Source organism: Mercenaria mercenaria, chromosome 15 (genome assembly GCF_021730395.1).
Source record: "Mercenaria mercenaria strain notata chromosome 15, MADL_Memer_1, whole genome shotgun sequence".
Lineage (NCBI taxonomy): Eukaryota > Metazoa > Mollusca > Bivalvia > Venerida > Veneridae > Mercenaria > Mercenaria mercenaria.
Genome location: NC_069375.1, coordinates 11,549,997 through 11,565,816, shown reverse-complemented (window position 1 = coordinate 11,565,816; position 15,820 = coordinate 11,549,997). Strand labels below are relative to the sequence as shown.

Genomic DNA, 15,820 nt, shown 5'->3' with positions numbered 1-15,820 from the left:
ATGTTATTTTCTTCTAAAAGCTGATAATCAAATACGAAATTGAGTAGCTACTGAAAATTGTCTACTAAACATACTTTGCCTGGAGAGCGAGACCAATAATTGCTGCTACTTGGGACGTGGCGGCTGACACTCCTTTAAACCGAGCAGTACATTCGTTGTTAACAGTAGTTGTGACCTGTGTTGACATACAGAGTACACACTGATTAATGGAAAAAGCTGGATATATTTGTGACTGTTAAATTTATCAGACATTGTTATACAGATCTTAAACAGACATGATAAACGAATATAAGATAGTGATGTTGATCTGTTTTTACGTCCTTCTATATACACATACAATCGTATAAACATTAGCATAATCTAGCACACAATAAACGATGCAAAAAGATCTTAAAGTGCCTGTAAATTAATCATACATAAGCATCGATTCAATTGTATGTGGAAGGAAGGTGTTTCTTGAAAGAAAAGGGAAGATGTGATGATGATATATGAAAGGAGAACGGAAAAATGTCAAAAAGAGCCTAAAAGAGCCTAAAGATATCTTATTATTTTCACTTTATATTTGACTTTATTTCCGGTGCTGTCAATGTTATGAACAGTTTCCGAAGCTCAAGTTTGACTTTATATTTATCCCCTTGTCATCATAATTAGTCATTCTAATGGTTTTTGCGTTGTTGGGTACATTCTATTCAAATTTTGTAATGATTCTACCGAAGTAGTATTGTTTTTGTTATACCGGTATTTAGATTTAGTCCAGAAAATTCAAAATTACTTATAATATCTACTAATCTCTTAAATGAGTATTTTTCTGCATGTTATTTCAATATTTCTGTATTAACGCCTTTGCTGTGTCGGTCTATCCCTATATCATAATTTGCAAACAATGAATTACCAGAACGATAGAAAGTAGCCATGATTAATAACAGGCTCGGTTGAAATGTGCAACACCCCTGACGCCCTTGCCTTAAGCGGACTTCTTTAATAGTAAAACTGAATTGAACACATGCTCCTAAAACGACTAGAAGCTATAAAACACCAAAGTTTAAGAACGTAAAGATGTTTTACATCCGCCCCACAATATTTTGAAACTGATGATATGTTAGTTGATGAAATATGTTAGAAGTCCCTTTGGAAACAACCTAGCAAATAAGACTAAGCAAATAATAGCAGTATCGGTTTGATCGATTACCATGGCTTGAACAAACGCCTTTTAATCAACTGAAAACAATAAAGACTTGGACCCGGCTGCTCCAAACTTTAACAGATGATTAAGCTAACAGTTTATTATATTTAAGGGTTGTATTTCAACATTGTAGACGACTTGAAAAATATAAGAGTTAAGGATTATGAACAGTAAAATATCTTTGTAATGAAATCAAAACATCGTGCTAGAGTTCCCAACCAAGAACAATATTTTGACTCAAAGTTTAAGTGACAGTTTGTCTGACAGTCGGTGAAAGCGTCAGCATAAATTTTATTGATCGACAATTTATAATTTCAAAAAAAAGTGCACATTTTGACATTTTCCGCTTCCTATATGAAAAATTAAGGGCCCAATTTAGGAAATATATTTTCATGTCTTTACAAATACGTTATAAAATTCGGTAATGGGAACGTCGGGGCCTGGACTTATTGTTCTGATAGTTCGTCAAAAATTTGTCATGAACGTTCCTAACTGTTGTTTTTATTAAATTTTACATTTTTGTTGATAATATTGTTTTTCTTTTTGTTTTGCATTTACTTTTATTCCATTTATTAAGAATTTGTATATACCCTTTTGCTGCATTTCTTCTTACAAGTTTGCAAAGTACCTCGTTTTGTTTTAATTCCCTCAACATTTAATTATTTTGATCTAATTATAATGCAATTCATTTTCTCGTTACCATAAATGTTATTTAATTCTTCTAGTTTATCATGTAATTGAATTCAACAGTATTAGCATGATTTCCTTTGTTAATATCTGAAAGTCTTCATTAAATAAAAGATTATTCTTCAATCTAAAATAACTCGGAACCAAAATTTGTTTGTAAGTATTACTTGATATCAGGTTTAATCACAATGCTTACAAATATCGTAGGTATTTTGTAACAAAATGTCAACATCCAACCTAATAGAGTAAATGATTAACATTTGTAAAACAAAACTTAATGTAATTAAGTCAATATATTCCGTTAACTACGTTGCAAATGTTTTCAGTATCATAAGAGTCGTTTTTGGTAACTCATTCTTGCAAGATGAAGAAGCGTTTACCATGTAGGTAGATGTAAGAGTATTTCCATCTGAAAGCCCAGATACGAGCACGCTTGTATCACCGCAAATATGTTGCGGAAGAGTTCCATGTCTGCCGATGCCATTTACGGTGATGGTATAGATATTGTTTGTCAACTCGTTCCCGCTTGGTCCTGCTGATACTACATATATTTTACCAAGTCCACGTCTGCCCTAATTTATAGTTGTAATAATAATTTTATTGCTTTGGTGGTGTTAAGTTTTATAAGTGCGAACATAATCATAGATCAAAAAGGAACTGCCACATTCAATAGACGCAACAACCAAACGGAACCAACATCAGTGTATATATAGATATGTACACAAAAATAATAAACAAGTAAATAAAGAGATAACAGGGACAAACAAAGCATCCACCAAACTACCGGCTAGATAAGCTTTGTTTTGAGAAAAAAATCATTCTATTATATATTCTGACTTAATCAGTATTGGCTCTGATCATCTCATGTGCTTTCAAAAGAAAGGGGACATAATGATACAAATTTTATTTTGAATAGCATCAGGAGTTACCTCCTGTGTACAAAACACAGAGTCTGAACAAAAATTACTACCAAGCGGGACCAACAGCAGAGAATATATAGATGTCTACATTCATGTAAAATAAATAGACAAGCAAACAAAGAGATAAAAGGGACAAATAACGCAACCACCAAACGGAACCTACAGCTGCGTATACATGAATGTGTACAAAAAATACAAGAACAAGTAAGCAACGAAATAAAAGGGACAAACAACGTAACCACCAAATGGAACCTACAGCAGTGTATATAAAAAAGTAACGGTAATAGTCTTGTTTATTATAGTAACCCCTATTAACTTTCCAATTCATACTAGGCGCCAGGCAATTACCATTCATTTAAATAGCTCGCGGCTCAGGAACCGGCCTTTTCAGAAAGCGTCTAAACACAAACATCCCCGGACGAACTTTCCCAATCAAGCTCGAACCTTCGAGTTTCCAATCCCGAGGCGGACGCCTTAACCACTAGGTAACGGTAACGGGTTATATATATATAATGTGCACTTAAATATATATAAACAAAATACAAAAAGAATAAAAAGGGACAAACAACGCAACCAGTAAAAGGAAACTACAGCAGTGTATATTTGGAACACAAAAGTATATACGCAATTAACAAATGGAACCTACAGCTGCGTATATATTGACAAGAACACAAATATACATACACGTTTTAACAATAGATAATACGTACAATCAAATGAATGAACACAGTTTAACACTGCTGAAAATAACAAAAATATCACATTTTAGCAGACTTCTCTACCATACCGTATAAATTAAATGTATTTTACACATGACTTAATTTAAAAAAGTTACATATTACTTCCGCTAAAGTCAGGCTCCTCTGTGTATGACGTTATTACATATTTATTTATGTTTTAGAATTATATTGGATGGTGTTACTATGTCCGTGATAAACAACACGTTATATACTAACTGTTTCAGCTCCATATGTTAAACCCTCCCTTGTTGCCAAGTCTAATCTTTGAAAAGGCGAAACAAACGACCATGCCATCACTGATATGTCAATATCAACAAGCTTGTATATCATAGCCCTTGCGATAATGTCTGATGCAGTCCAGTGCTGAATAACATTGTGATCGGATAGAATAACCTGAAACACTTTTAGCACTGTAAAAAAGAAAAACAACGATTTCTACTTTACATTATATACCATGAATTAAAACAGCATGCCTCCAGATTTGGCTAAAAAGTAATATTTCTTTCAAATTGAAATTTGGTCATATTATGAACATTAGAATATGGATTTTTGTTTGTAAAGTAATTTAAAAGTTCCACTTCAACATTTTTAGAAATGTGTGAACATATCAATATTCCTATAAAACAGGAAAAAACGGTTCTACCAACCACTTGTTTAACCATTTATGGAATAGAGGTGGATTCAGATGCTATGGAAATCAGACTACCCGAAGATAAAATTGTAAAAATTAAATCACAACTTCAGTCTATTAAACAACATCGTAAGGTCACCCTAAAACAATTTCAGTCTGTTTTAGGTTTGTTAAACTTTGCCTGTGGTTGTGTAGTCCCTGGACGTGCATTTCTTCGCAGATTGTATGACTTAACAAGGGGGATATTGAATCCACACCATTTCATAAGGTTAAACACAGAAGCAAGGGCAGACATTTCCATGTGGTGTAACTTCATAGATTCATTTAATGGTCGTTGTATGTTTTTGAGGGATGAATGGATTAATTCGGATGTATTGCATCTAAGTACGGATGCAGCATCAACAATAGGGTGTGCGGCAGTTTTTGGGTCAGAATGGGTAGCAGAAAGGTGGCCAGATCATTTTCATTCTCATCATTCTGTTCCTATTGTTATTGCGGTAGAGCTTTGGGGTGTGAAAATGGCTAACCACAAAATAATATTTCATTCTGATAATGAAGCTACCGTTTATGTGATAAACAAAATGACTTCTAAAGACAAGATAATGATGAACTGGGTTCGCCATTTAGTTCTTTTATCAATGAAGCACAATATCATTTGTAGGGCATTGCATGTACCAGGCCGAAACAATTTGGTGGCTGATAGTCTTTCTCGTTTTAAATTTCAGAAAGCTTTCCAATTGGCCCCACACCTGAAGCGCGATCCCATTCCAATCCCAGAACATCTGTGGGAAATTTGACTGCTCAGGCCAAAAGCATACTGTCGCACGCCATTAGTGAAAGAACAAAGAAACTTTATCTATTATATTGGAAACGTTACGTCAGTTTTTGTGAAGACAACAATACGCTACACCACCTGCCAGTATCAGTATCAAATTTGTTGAATTTTTTGGCTAGCCTCATTTATAAAGGGTACAAAAATAATACTGTTGCCGCACATTCGTCAGCTTTAGCGTATATAAATAAAGCTTTTGGGTATGATGACTTCAGTGGCTCATTCTTGGTGAAGCAATTCTTCAAAGGGGCAAAAGATTTTAGGGATTCTGAGATAGGCGACTCTCGTTTAGCAATTACCTATGAAATTTTGCGACAGCTTGTCACAGCCTTACCTAAGGTAATACCTAACCTGTATGCACGGGTTGCTTTTGCAACGATGTGTATACTAGCATTTCATGGTTTTTTGAGAATTGGGGAGATTTGTGGGAAACCAGGTAAAAAAGAAGACTCAGTCATACAATTTTCTGATGTCAAATTAGTCGACATTGATGGGATAACGGTTGGTGTGGAGCTGCGGTTACGGAAATTCAAACATAGTAAACAGGCGGTTACTTTGTTTTTGCCTGTGTACAAGCGCAAGTCATGTGTATGTCCGGTAGCTGCCACACAACTTTATTTGTCAGTTGCTAAGCATATAACGGGACCTTTTTTTCAACTAGAAAGTGGGACAGCGATAACTTACCGTTTTTTTCAATGATTACCAGAAAGCAGCGATAGGATTTATAGTTTAGAAACATCAAAATACAAAGCACACTCCTTCAGGATTGGTGCTGCCACTCATTGTGCTATTCAATGCTTTCATGCAGATGCAATCAAAAGAATGGGCCGCTGGAAGTCTAGTGCATTACAGAATTACGTTAGATTATCTACCTTAAGTCTATAAAGCTGAACTATATGTCTCTGGCTATTCTGAAGGAGGGCAGTACAAGACTTCTCCTGCATGACTACGTTTAGATGTATAGTTGTATTATGTTCATACCAAGAGGTTATGGTGCTTTATTTTGGAATATGCAGAATGACTGATATGCATATAGTTTTCGTTAAAGGATAAGGAACGGGGGCCAGTATAAGACTGCTCCATAGGAATGATTACCTATTAAAACAATTAGTTTGTATTGAGGAGGCCAGCATAAGACTGTTCCTTAAGATAGTTGTGTATTATCAATTTGTTAGTTTAAAGGAGGACAGTACAAAAAGACTGTTCCTTAAGAAATTATTTATTATGAAAAATTCTATGTTGGAAAAGGCCAGTACTGGATTGTTTCCACACAGGAAATTATATGAAACAGAAGAAACTGTCGAGTATGATTGTCACTGATTGTTCAAGTTATCCTGTTTGTTATACCATAATAGAAATCCTAGCCATTTTTCATGTTAGTATAGAATTACAAGAGGTCAGCAGAAGTCTGCTCTTGTTTTGGGAACCTAGATGAGATTATTATGAGCTTTTCGCACGGCATAATTTTACCTTGTTTTTATATATTCATAGTACTTTTATCTTGCAATTTAGTTAGAAATTTGTTATAATTGGCCTACATAAACTAGTCTGGTTTCTGGGGTGGGGGCAACTTGCATTTGCAATCACAAGTTGTTGTGGCGGTTTGGACCCCACCTATGTGTGTTGTTTATATGCAGACATATGTCCGGTGTATATTTTCTATATTTTCGTCATATAAAATAAATGACATTTCCACTGCATATGCCTTGTATTGATTATATCACACATATGAACCAGTAACCAGACTAGTGCCTGTCTTATTTTAAGGTAGTGGTATCTGTGACAGGAAGGGATTCAAATGTAAGGTTTGTATCAATCTGAATAAAGTACTTGATCTTCTAAATGAAGATCTGAGAATGACCCATTCACATTCGTCTTCTGTATATTTCGGATTCCCAATATTGCTTTCTTTTCTATTTCCGCAAATCTTTTTTTGAACCAATCAGACTACTTGTTTCAACAAGCATTATCAAAATAGCGCTGAATGTCAAAGAGTAAGAAAAATGTGCAGTCAGTCCGGGGTTCGAACCTAGGACCCCTCGCTTCCATGATTTCTCACAAAACACGAGGGCGTAGACGCGATGTGGTCGTCATTAAAATTTCAAATATAAAAATCCCAGGCTAAATATAGATTTTTAAGCTTACAAAATGTTGTAATAGAAGGGTCGTCAGAACGAAGCTATCAATAGCTTGTCTTCAGATCCTAAGCGTAGCATAAAAGAAGATGTACTTTAGTCAGATTGAGTTTTGTACCTACCGTCCGATGTCACGGTATCATTAAAAAAATTTTCCTTCGTCTTTTTTATTGCATTTCATTTAATTCGATGCAATGTATTGTCATTTAAAGTAAGTTTTTGATGATACATACCTTTATTTTTTAATCTTGTTAACGTAGTTAGAATAAACTGGAAGCTGGTTTGAAATTATATTGATGTCATCATCTTTTTAGGATTAGAACATAATGATAATAGCTGAACATTGCTGTCTTTCTGATTTTTTTCATCTGGGAAATGATTCTACCACTGATCAGCCGAGGCTGAAAACTTTTCAGAGCAGGATAATCTTAAGAATGACAATAGCCTAATGTTCTGTCTGTCTTGCTTTTTCATCAAAAATTATTTTTCAATGACATAAACTTGAGTTTATTGCTTACTTCATTGATACACACCTGCACTGACCATGTGCGTCGTTTGATTCAAGCCTACACGAATTAATCTTTGATAAAAATAGGAAATCAATATTCAGAAATGTACATTTTATTATACAGAAGTTCCATACAGAAAATGAATATTCTAGATAGAAATTGCACACTTATAGATCTATATCTATATATATCTATCATCAGATGCTATTGAACAGTTCATCGGCATACTTTGTTTGCAAATATCAAACGTTTAGTCAATTATGTGTGTAAAATAATTTAAAAATTGGTGTTTATCACTTTGTTGAGGCGTTGTTACAAAATATAGCGTGTGTAAGACAAACTCTGCTTAATCTAGAGACACAGTTACTGGCAAAAGTTCTTCAAATCTGTTCGACTTTAAGACAACTTAAGCCAGCTGCCGAAATGTGCATTTGAATGCTTGATGGTCGAATCCGAGTTGGACACGTAACTTTATGTGGTCTACCAATACTTAAACCAAAGTAAACTTTCTATGCGTTATTATGTCTCTATCAGATTTCATTTTAGATTATTATTTAAGCAGTGATGAAAGAAAACACAACCATCTGGTAATATGTATAGCTGTTTCTTATAACATTGATGAATCGCCATGCAAAATATCAAAGCTATTGGTATATTTATAAATGAGGAGAGAGCAAGGTTTTAATAATATACACACTTTTTTGGGCGGAAATAAAAGCAAAAACATTTTTTTTACCAACAATGGTTGCATTATATGCTATTCCTGCGCTGCAGATGCTGTTGCCCTTCTCAGCTGCAAGTACGCTTGCAATGTTATTCCCATGGCTAAAATTGAATATTAGAATAAAGCTTTAAATGTGCTTAATATAACATTTATATAATTATTTGTTATGCAAATGTTCCATGGCTTAACATATAGCACAATAAAACAGTCAAACCTTTGAACAAACAAAAGGGTTATAAAGGCCCTGTATCGCTCACCTGACCTAACGATCAACAAAATTAACATTCTGACCAAGTTATGATATGGTCATAAATGTGGTCTCTAAAGTGTTAACTAGCTTTTTTTTTTGATTTGACCCAGTGACCTAGTTTTTAACCCAACATGACACAGATTCAAACTTGACCTAAATATCATCAAGATTAACATTCTACCTACGTTTCATGAGGATATAGTCTTAAATGTGGCCTCTAGAGTGTTAACAAGGTTTTCCTTTGATTTGACCTGGTGACCTAGTTTTTAATTCTACATAACCCAGATTACAATTAGACCTTCAGACTATCAAGTTTAACATTCTGACAAAGATTCATGAAGATACAGTCATAAATGTGATCTCTACAGTGTCAACAAGCTTTTCCTTTGATTTGACTTGGTGACCTATTTTTTCAATCCATGATGACGCAATATCAAACTTGTCTCAGATTTTATCAAGGGTAACATTCTGACTAATTTTCTTTATGACTGGGCCAAAATTGTGACCTTAAGAGTGTTAACAAGCTTTTCCTTTGATTAACCTGGTGACCTAGTTTATGACTCCAGATGTCTCAATATCTAACTCGTCCAAGATTTTATTAAGAGTAACATTCTGACCAAGTTCCATTAAGATAAAGCCAAAATTGCGACCTCTAGAGTGTTAACAGTCAAATTGTTGACGGCGGACGGACGGACAACTGACGGACGACGACGGACTACGGACACAGGACGATCACAAAAGCTCACCTTGAGCTCTTCGTGCTCAGGTAAGCTAAAAACTGCTCCCTCTCCGTTTCAGTAGTTGTGCTACTGGTTAATGAAATTACAATTAACCGAATTGTAAAAAATGAACAAGAAAGAAGCTATCTTAAAAAGGCACCCAAATAACACGACTTTACAGTGCTTTACAAATATAAAGTAATTAATTGTTCTTTTTGCCATATACCTTTTGTCAAAAACATAATACGATATGAATATTATATTTCCCTAGGGTATCTATATAAATGTTTGTAAAATAGGCTTACCCCAGTACTGGGTGGTCAAAATGAAAGTGTTCAGCAGTCACATCAGTGTTGTCCTGCACGAAATTATAACTCCATTCTTGATTCTTAAAATAAAGCAGAATTTTTCCGCCATTATGTTCAGCTAGCAAGCGCTGATGAAATAGAATCGATTTCTGTTAATGTTATAAAAATATTAAAAAATCTGGTTTGTTTATTTGTAGAAAGCCTTCGAAATTGTTGCAAAGGTGTTTGTTTTGGTACCCATCTTGGAAATTATGAAGGAATTGAGAAAGTTATACTTCATTTCCTACTTTATATTGAAACCAGTATTATCTAATACAAAAAAGGTTTAACGTGTGCACAAGGCTAAAAAATGATAAAAGGAACAAATGAATGAGTACAATCTTTTTACAATATTTCTTTCCAAGTCCAGTAAATGTGTATCTATTCCTACATCCATAGTTGCTATGGTGACGCCCTTGCCCGTGTAACCTTGAGACCATGCTTCCTCTACACCCATACCGTAGTAACTGCTGTTGGTGAGGTCGGGCTTAAAGAAAAGAAATAAAGATTTCATAAAATTGGGCAAGCAGTTTCTTACAAGAAGCTTTTTAAAAAATCCCGCTATACATATATTATAGAGAAAGTCATTACGACCTGGTGGCCATGTTATTGGACAAATCAAAATAATTCGAAAAATGAGGAGATGTATTTTAAACAAATGTATATAACTGAACAAAATGTGTAGTTTTCACTGCCGTAAGTTTTGTTTCAGATGTCATATAGATGTTCAAAAGTACTTTTACTTTACAGGTACCGTCATATGAAAAACAATTTAGCTTATCATCTTTTTATCCCCCGCCGCAGGCGGACGGATATAGTTTTTGCGTTATCCGTCCGTCCGTCCTTCCATCGGTCTTTCTTTCTATCCGTCAGTAGCCATATCTAATACGTGGTTGAGAATATTAAAATAAAACTTCATATATACATGTATGTTAACCACTATAAGCTTATAAGGTCCTTTAAGTTTCATTCAGATTGCCAAAGTAACACCAGAGTCATGGCCCTTAGTGTCAACTATATAGGGTACTATAAATATGGCAATTTCTGCTTCATAACGTGTGAAATATTAGACGTAGAACTTTGAAACTAAAATGAATTTAGATCGTTATATTGTGGTACTGCACACACAATTTCGTCGGGATCACTTTAGTAACTTCAGGATTAATGCCTTTTAATTGTTTAAAAATCCACATATTTGTACATAACAAACTAATCTATTGGTAGAATCTCATTGAACTTATTTCATTTTTTCCATGAACATTTATTGTAAACATGTGAAGCTCTGTACCTACTCCCGGTCACCCCAACGCCTTGGTCACACACCCCTCCACCTCAAACGTTCCATGAGTATTTATCAACCTGCAAAGTTGTACCCTTCCCTAGCCTGGCTCCTTCACCCAGTCACCCCCATCATGCACCCCATCTCCGTTTTTTTCTTCATTTTTTTTTTCATCAACATTTATTATCAATATTTGAAGTTTTGTACTTTCATCCGGTCACCCATCTCCCCAAAATATTTTTTCACTCCCATTTTTCCTTTTTCCTTTTTGTTTATTTTTTCAAACCTTCCATGAATAATAATCAATTTATTAGCATGTGAAGTTGTAAACACACACACCCACCCGTCTGATTTTGCCGTCTTTAAAGGACATTTGTTATTTTAGGTTGTACATGATAAACAGAGACACTTGGTGCTAAACTACTCAATACGATATTTCGTTCTAGTTACATTTCAAGCTCACATTTCAAATAGCTCCATATATTTCTAAAAACTAAATTTATTGCAGTAAACGTATTCCATTAAAATAAATTCATTAGTCATGAACAAAATGTAACATACATTTATTATGTACACTCGAAACAATTGTTTTCTGTTAAATTGATCCTTACTTACGAAATTATTTGCTTCTTAGGAACATTCTTAACTTTTTGCCGTATACATTACTTTGCAATTCCTCACCGCAAACCCATTCGATGGGGATACCAATACATCGAATTTTCTTGTTGCAATTTACTCTCAACGGACTGTAACATGGAAATTAATCAACTGCTTTTTTCCTTTCTTTTCAGAAAGCCCTTATTTTCTATTGTAATGACAAAAGTGGGAAAATATACACCCGAAGTTCTAAATTAGAGCAAAAGGAAGCAAATTTGCCTTTGGTGTGTGTTGGGTGAGAAAATAAATGTAATATGGCGACATATGGAGCTGGTATGTTTTGTGCGGTGGCTGTAACGGAATGCTAAGACACATGAAAATGACAATTGATTTTTAAGAGTTTATGAGTGTGGGGTGTGTGTGTGTGTGTGTGTGTGTGTGTGTAGGAAGAAGTTATGTCGATTGCTGCCCTGCTCAAAATGTCTCGTCAGCACCCAACTATAGCTCTGGACACACAATACAAAGAATAAATTTGGCCTTTGAATTCTACTAACCACGTTCATGCATTATGCACATTGTCTCATCATCATTTACTTATATACCAAGTTTGAAGTCAATACCTTGAAAGATTATTAAGTTATTCTCTGGGCATGAAATTTGACAGACAGATTTGACCTTCCTATGACCTTGACATCTGACCAACTGACCTGGTTTATGCGCTTTTAACATTGTCTAATCGGCACCTACTTATATGACTAGTATAAAGTCAATACCATGAAGTTATGTCCGGACACGGAGTATGAGGGACAAATGTGACGTTTGAGCTTCAATCTTGACCTTGACCTTTGACCCATCGACCTAGTTCATACGGTTTGCACATCTTGTCATCGCCTTTTAGCTATATGCACAGACGGACGGGCAGAGAAACGGACGCACGCGCCATCACATAATACTACCGATTTCGGAAAAACGTACGCATAACAATGCAATATTTTATAACCTTTGCATATCAATGACCATTTATGTCAAATACTATACAGTTTTGACCACCTTTCTTCACCTACTGGGAAAGCTGTGCCTGAATGACTACTTCGGATTATTGTCTGGTGCTTCGGATAACGAAGTTTATTCAACATATATGCGAAATAGAATTTCGCTTAAAGAGGGGCTAGGGGACGTAAAGGCTAATTAAGTCAAACCGAGCCCGCTGCTCTTTTGCTTAGTTACGTTCTACGTGTTCATCGACTACATTATTATATATTTGTGTATATTATAGACTACATTATTGTAGAGTATTCAAGAAAGATTATGTTTAATAGCTGAAAAGACTATTCTTGAGTGGAAGATTATTCATTTTGGCCGAAAATGATATTTCTATCAAATATGCCAAACGTGAAGATATATTAGAAGATTTTTCGGATAATAATTTCGTAATCTGAATTTCTTATTTAGTGTATGAAATGGGCACAATCTGAGGCGTATAATACCACTATCAAAATGTAATAGTACAAGCCAAGTGTTTAAGAGACAGAAGATTAATTTTGCAACGTTGGGTAAAATATATTGTTTAACATTCGTTATGAGTTTTAGTCATATCAAAGGATAAAAGCATAAACGAAAAACTCGCAACTGCCTGTGACGAGATTCGAACCCTGGTAGCTCGAGCGCTAGTCTTGAGCCAAAGAAATGACGCTCTGATTCAGGTGTCAGAGGTTGGCTTTAAACGTACAGGCTATGTGTAAGCGACAGTAGGACTTTCCCTCTTTTATGAAGCCATCATTTTTGATGATGTGTAAACCAGTTTGGCATAGAAAGTGCAATTCTCGGCACGAAATAAAGTCCATATCCTGGACGAGCCCAATCTTACAACTTTTGCCGTAACAAATCGAAGCACAAAGCATTTTATGACGAAAAATATAAAGTACCTGTAGCGAGATTCAAACCCTGGTCGCTCGGGTGCTAGTCCAGTGCTTTTACCATGTAAACCATATAAAGAGCCGACTTTCTGGTGCAGTTTTAGAGATTGGCTTTAAATGTGCAAGCTACGCGTAAGCGACCGTAACATATTCTATTCTCCATCCTTGATGAATTGGTATCCCCCGCCGCAAGGTTTGTGGTGAGGAATGACAAACAATATCTCCGGCAAAATGATAAGGATGTAACTAAGAAGCATCAAAATCAGTTTAACAGAAAATGAATGTTTTAAGTATACATAATAAATGTATGTTATGTTGATCCTGACTAATAAAATTATTTTGAATGGAATATGTTTACTGTAATAAACTAAGCGTTTAGAATTAAATGGGGTTATTTGAAATGTGAGCTTGAAGTGTAACTAGAACGAAATATCGTTTTCGAGTAGTTTAGCACCAAGTGTTGCTATTTAACATGTACATTTGAACTTAAAAGATGAGAATTCCTTAAGAGAGCACGGACAACGCCATTTCAATACCCCCTCCCGATTTTATCGGCGGGGGATAATAATAATAATATTAAACTATTTTGTAATAACTTTTATTGATATGCAATTTCATTTTTTGATGTTATGATTAATGTCAATGGCACAACTTGGCTTTAAAGTGTGGGTAAATAACTGGCTGTGAGTCTGTCTCACTAATTTTGTTGAAGTATAATTTGGTTTAAATTTGCACCATACTTGATCTGTAGCATCATTACTACCTCTCTTCATGCACTGAATTAACCTATGTTCGGCTTAGTTTGATATGAGAAAAGCATAATGTTTCCGATGTTGAATACTTATCTTTGCTGCAAAGTTTTAGTTTAAATGTTTTTGTACACTTTAACTTTTCTGTACTGATTTATATCCTTGATTGCCGTCATGAAGATGACCGCAAATTCTAGCATATAATTGTTGCGGCTTCTAACGATTTCAGTGGATATGCCAACAGGAGATTAATCGCGTGTTAACAGCTAGAACTTTTCACTCACGCGCTGGTAACAAATCATGTTACATAGTACGTAGTGCTGTCCACTAATGCGTAACTCAAAAGGAACGTGATGTCAAATGACCAAATAACGCTAAAATATCTGGCATATGGTAAATTTAATAAAATATATTTCTAATATTTCTTTACAAATTTTGTGCAAGAATCGAACACGTCACCTTTTGCTTCTGAAGATTGTATGACACGCACACGCACACGCACACACACACAAAACAACAAAAAAAAAAATACAAAAAAAAAAACATACATGCTATTGGAAATTGCCTTTTTTAGAACGACACAACCATTATGTTTCAAAGATTTTAAATATGATTTCGCTTTTACAAGTCATACGTATCTCAACTGTTTATCAGCACATTATTTAAGTGTGACTATGATGCAATACTGACCTGTATAATAAAATACGAATGAACCTACACAAAAATTTACTTAAATTCATGAAACTTCAACGACATGGAACCAGAATGTACCTCATACATAATACATTCTCCAACTTTGAAAACAGATATTGGTAATAATGATATACTAGTAGAATGGAAAACTATCATTTAAAAAGTTCATGATAGCGCAACATATTTTCAAATGCTTTAAGATACGTTACCAGATTTATATGTGATGATGTGTCATCATATCTAGTTTCACCTTCGAGTTTTGTAGTTTCCTCTTGAATTTTAACTGGTTCAGAAGCTACTATCTACAAAATATCATTTTGAGGGTAATATTAACAAATCAGTAACATATATATTAAACGTTTAAAAGCAGACACACAGCTACATACTTTATATACATGTATATTTACTATCAGAAGTAAAAGTATAAAAAACAAGATACAAGTTGACAGCTAACATTTAAATTGCTTTATTATTAAATACCTGTCCCTTATGGGCATCCTTTGCTCTTTGAAGCGCATGAGAAAGAGTTCCTTCACCATTATATTTGAAAATATAAGTTGTTGGAGTTATCTGAAATAGTTATGACATTACTTAATTACAGAAACGTCTTTACTATCAATTTCAATTCATTAATGTTCTTTTGAAAAACGATTATTGAATTCCATTGAACTGTTTGCCTTTTATGATACACCACTCTTCCTGTAAATTATTACTGTATATGGGTAAATGCAATGAATATATAAAATATTGCATATTGACAATTCATTGATGAAAGTAATTAAGATACGTCAATACGTTCTCAAAGAGTTCCTTGTTAGACACGAAACATGTATGTCCTCACAATATGCACAAGCATAATATAACTCACAAACATATAACTTTGTGCAATATACAGTTTTCGGTAAAATT

The 15,820-nt window shown here is 34.5% G+C and overlaps 1 protein-coding gene across 1 annotated transcript in view; it reads right to left on the bottom strand.

Annotated features, from left to right (window-relative positions):
- LOC128548912 (proprotein convertase subtilisin/kexin type 6-like) overlaps positions 1 to 15,820 on the bottom strand; it is a 51,880-nt gene that overhangs the window by 8,098 nt on the left and 27,962 nt on the right. Inside the window, exons 3-10 of the mRNA XM_053524549.1 lie at positions 15,392 to 15,481; positions 15,121 to 15,213; positions 10,027 to 10,164; positions 9,636 to 9,718; positions 8,374 to 8,462; positions 3,747 to 3,940; positions 2,251 to 2,442; positions 75 to 175 (exon numbers count right to left, since the gene is read on the bottom strand). Of these exons, the coding sequence (XP_053380524.1) occupies positions 75 to 175; positions 2,251 to 2,442; positions 3,747 to 3,940; positions 8,374 to 8,462; positions 9,636 to 9,718; positions 10,027 to 10,134 (767 nt within the window). The 5' untranslated portion in view covers positions 10,135 to 10,164; positions 15,121 to 15,213; positions 15,392 to 15,481. The remainder of the gene's footprint in view (positions 1 to 74; positions 176 to 2,250; positions 2,443 to 3,746; positions 3,941 to 8,373; positions 8,463 to 9,635; positions 9,719 to 10,026; positions 10,165 to 15,120; positions 15,214 to 15,391; positions 15,482 to 15,820) is intronic.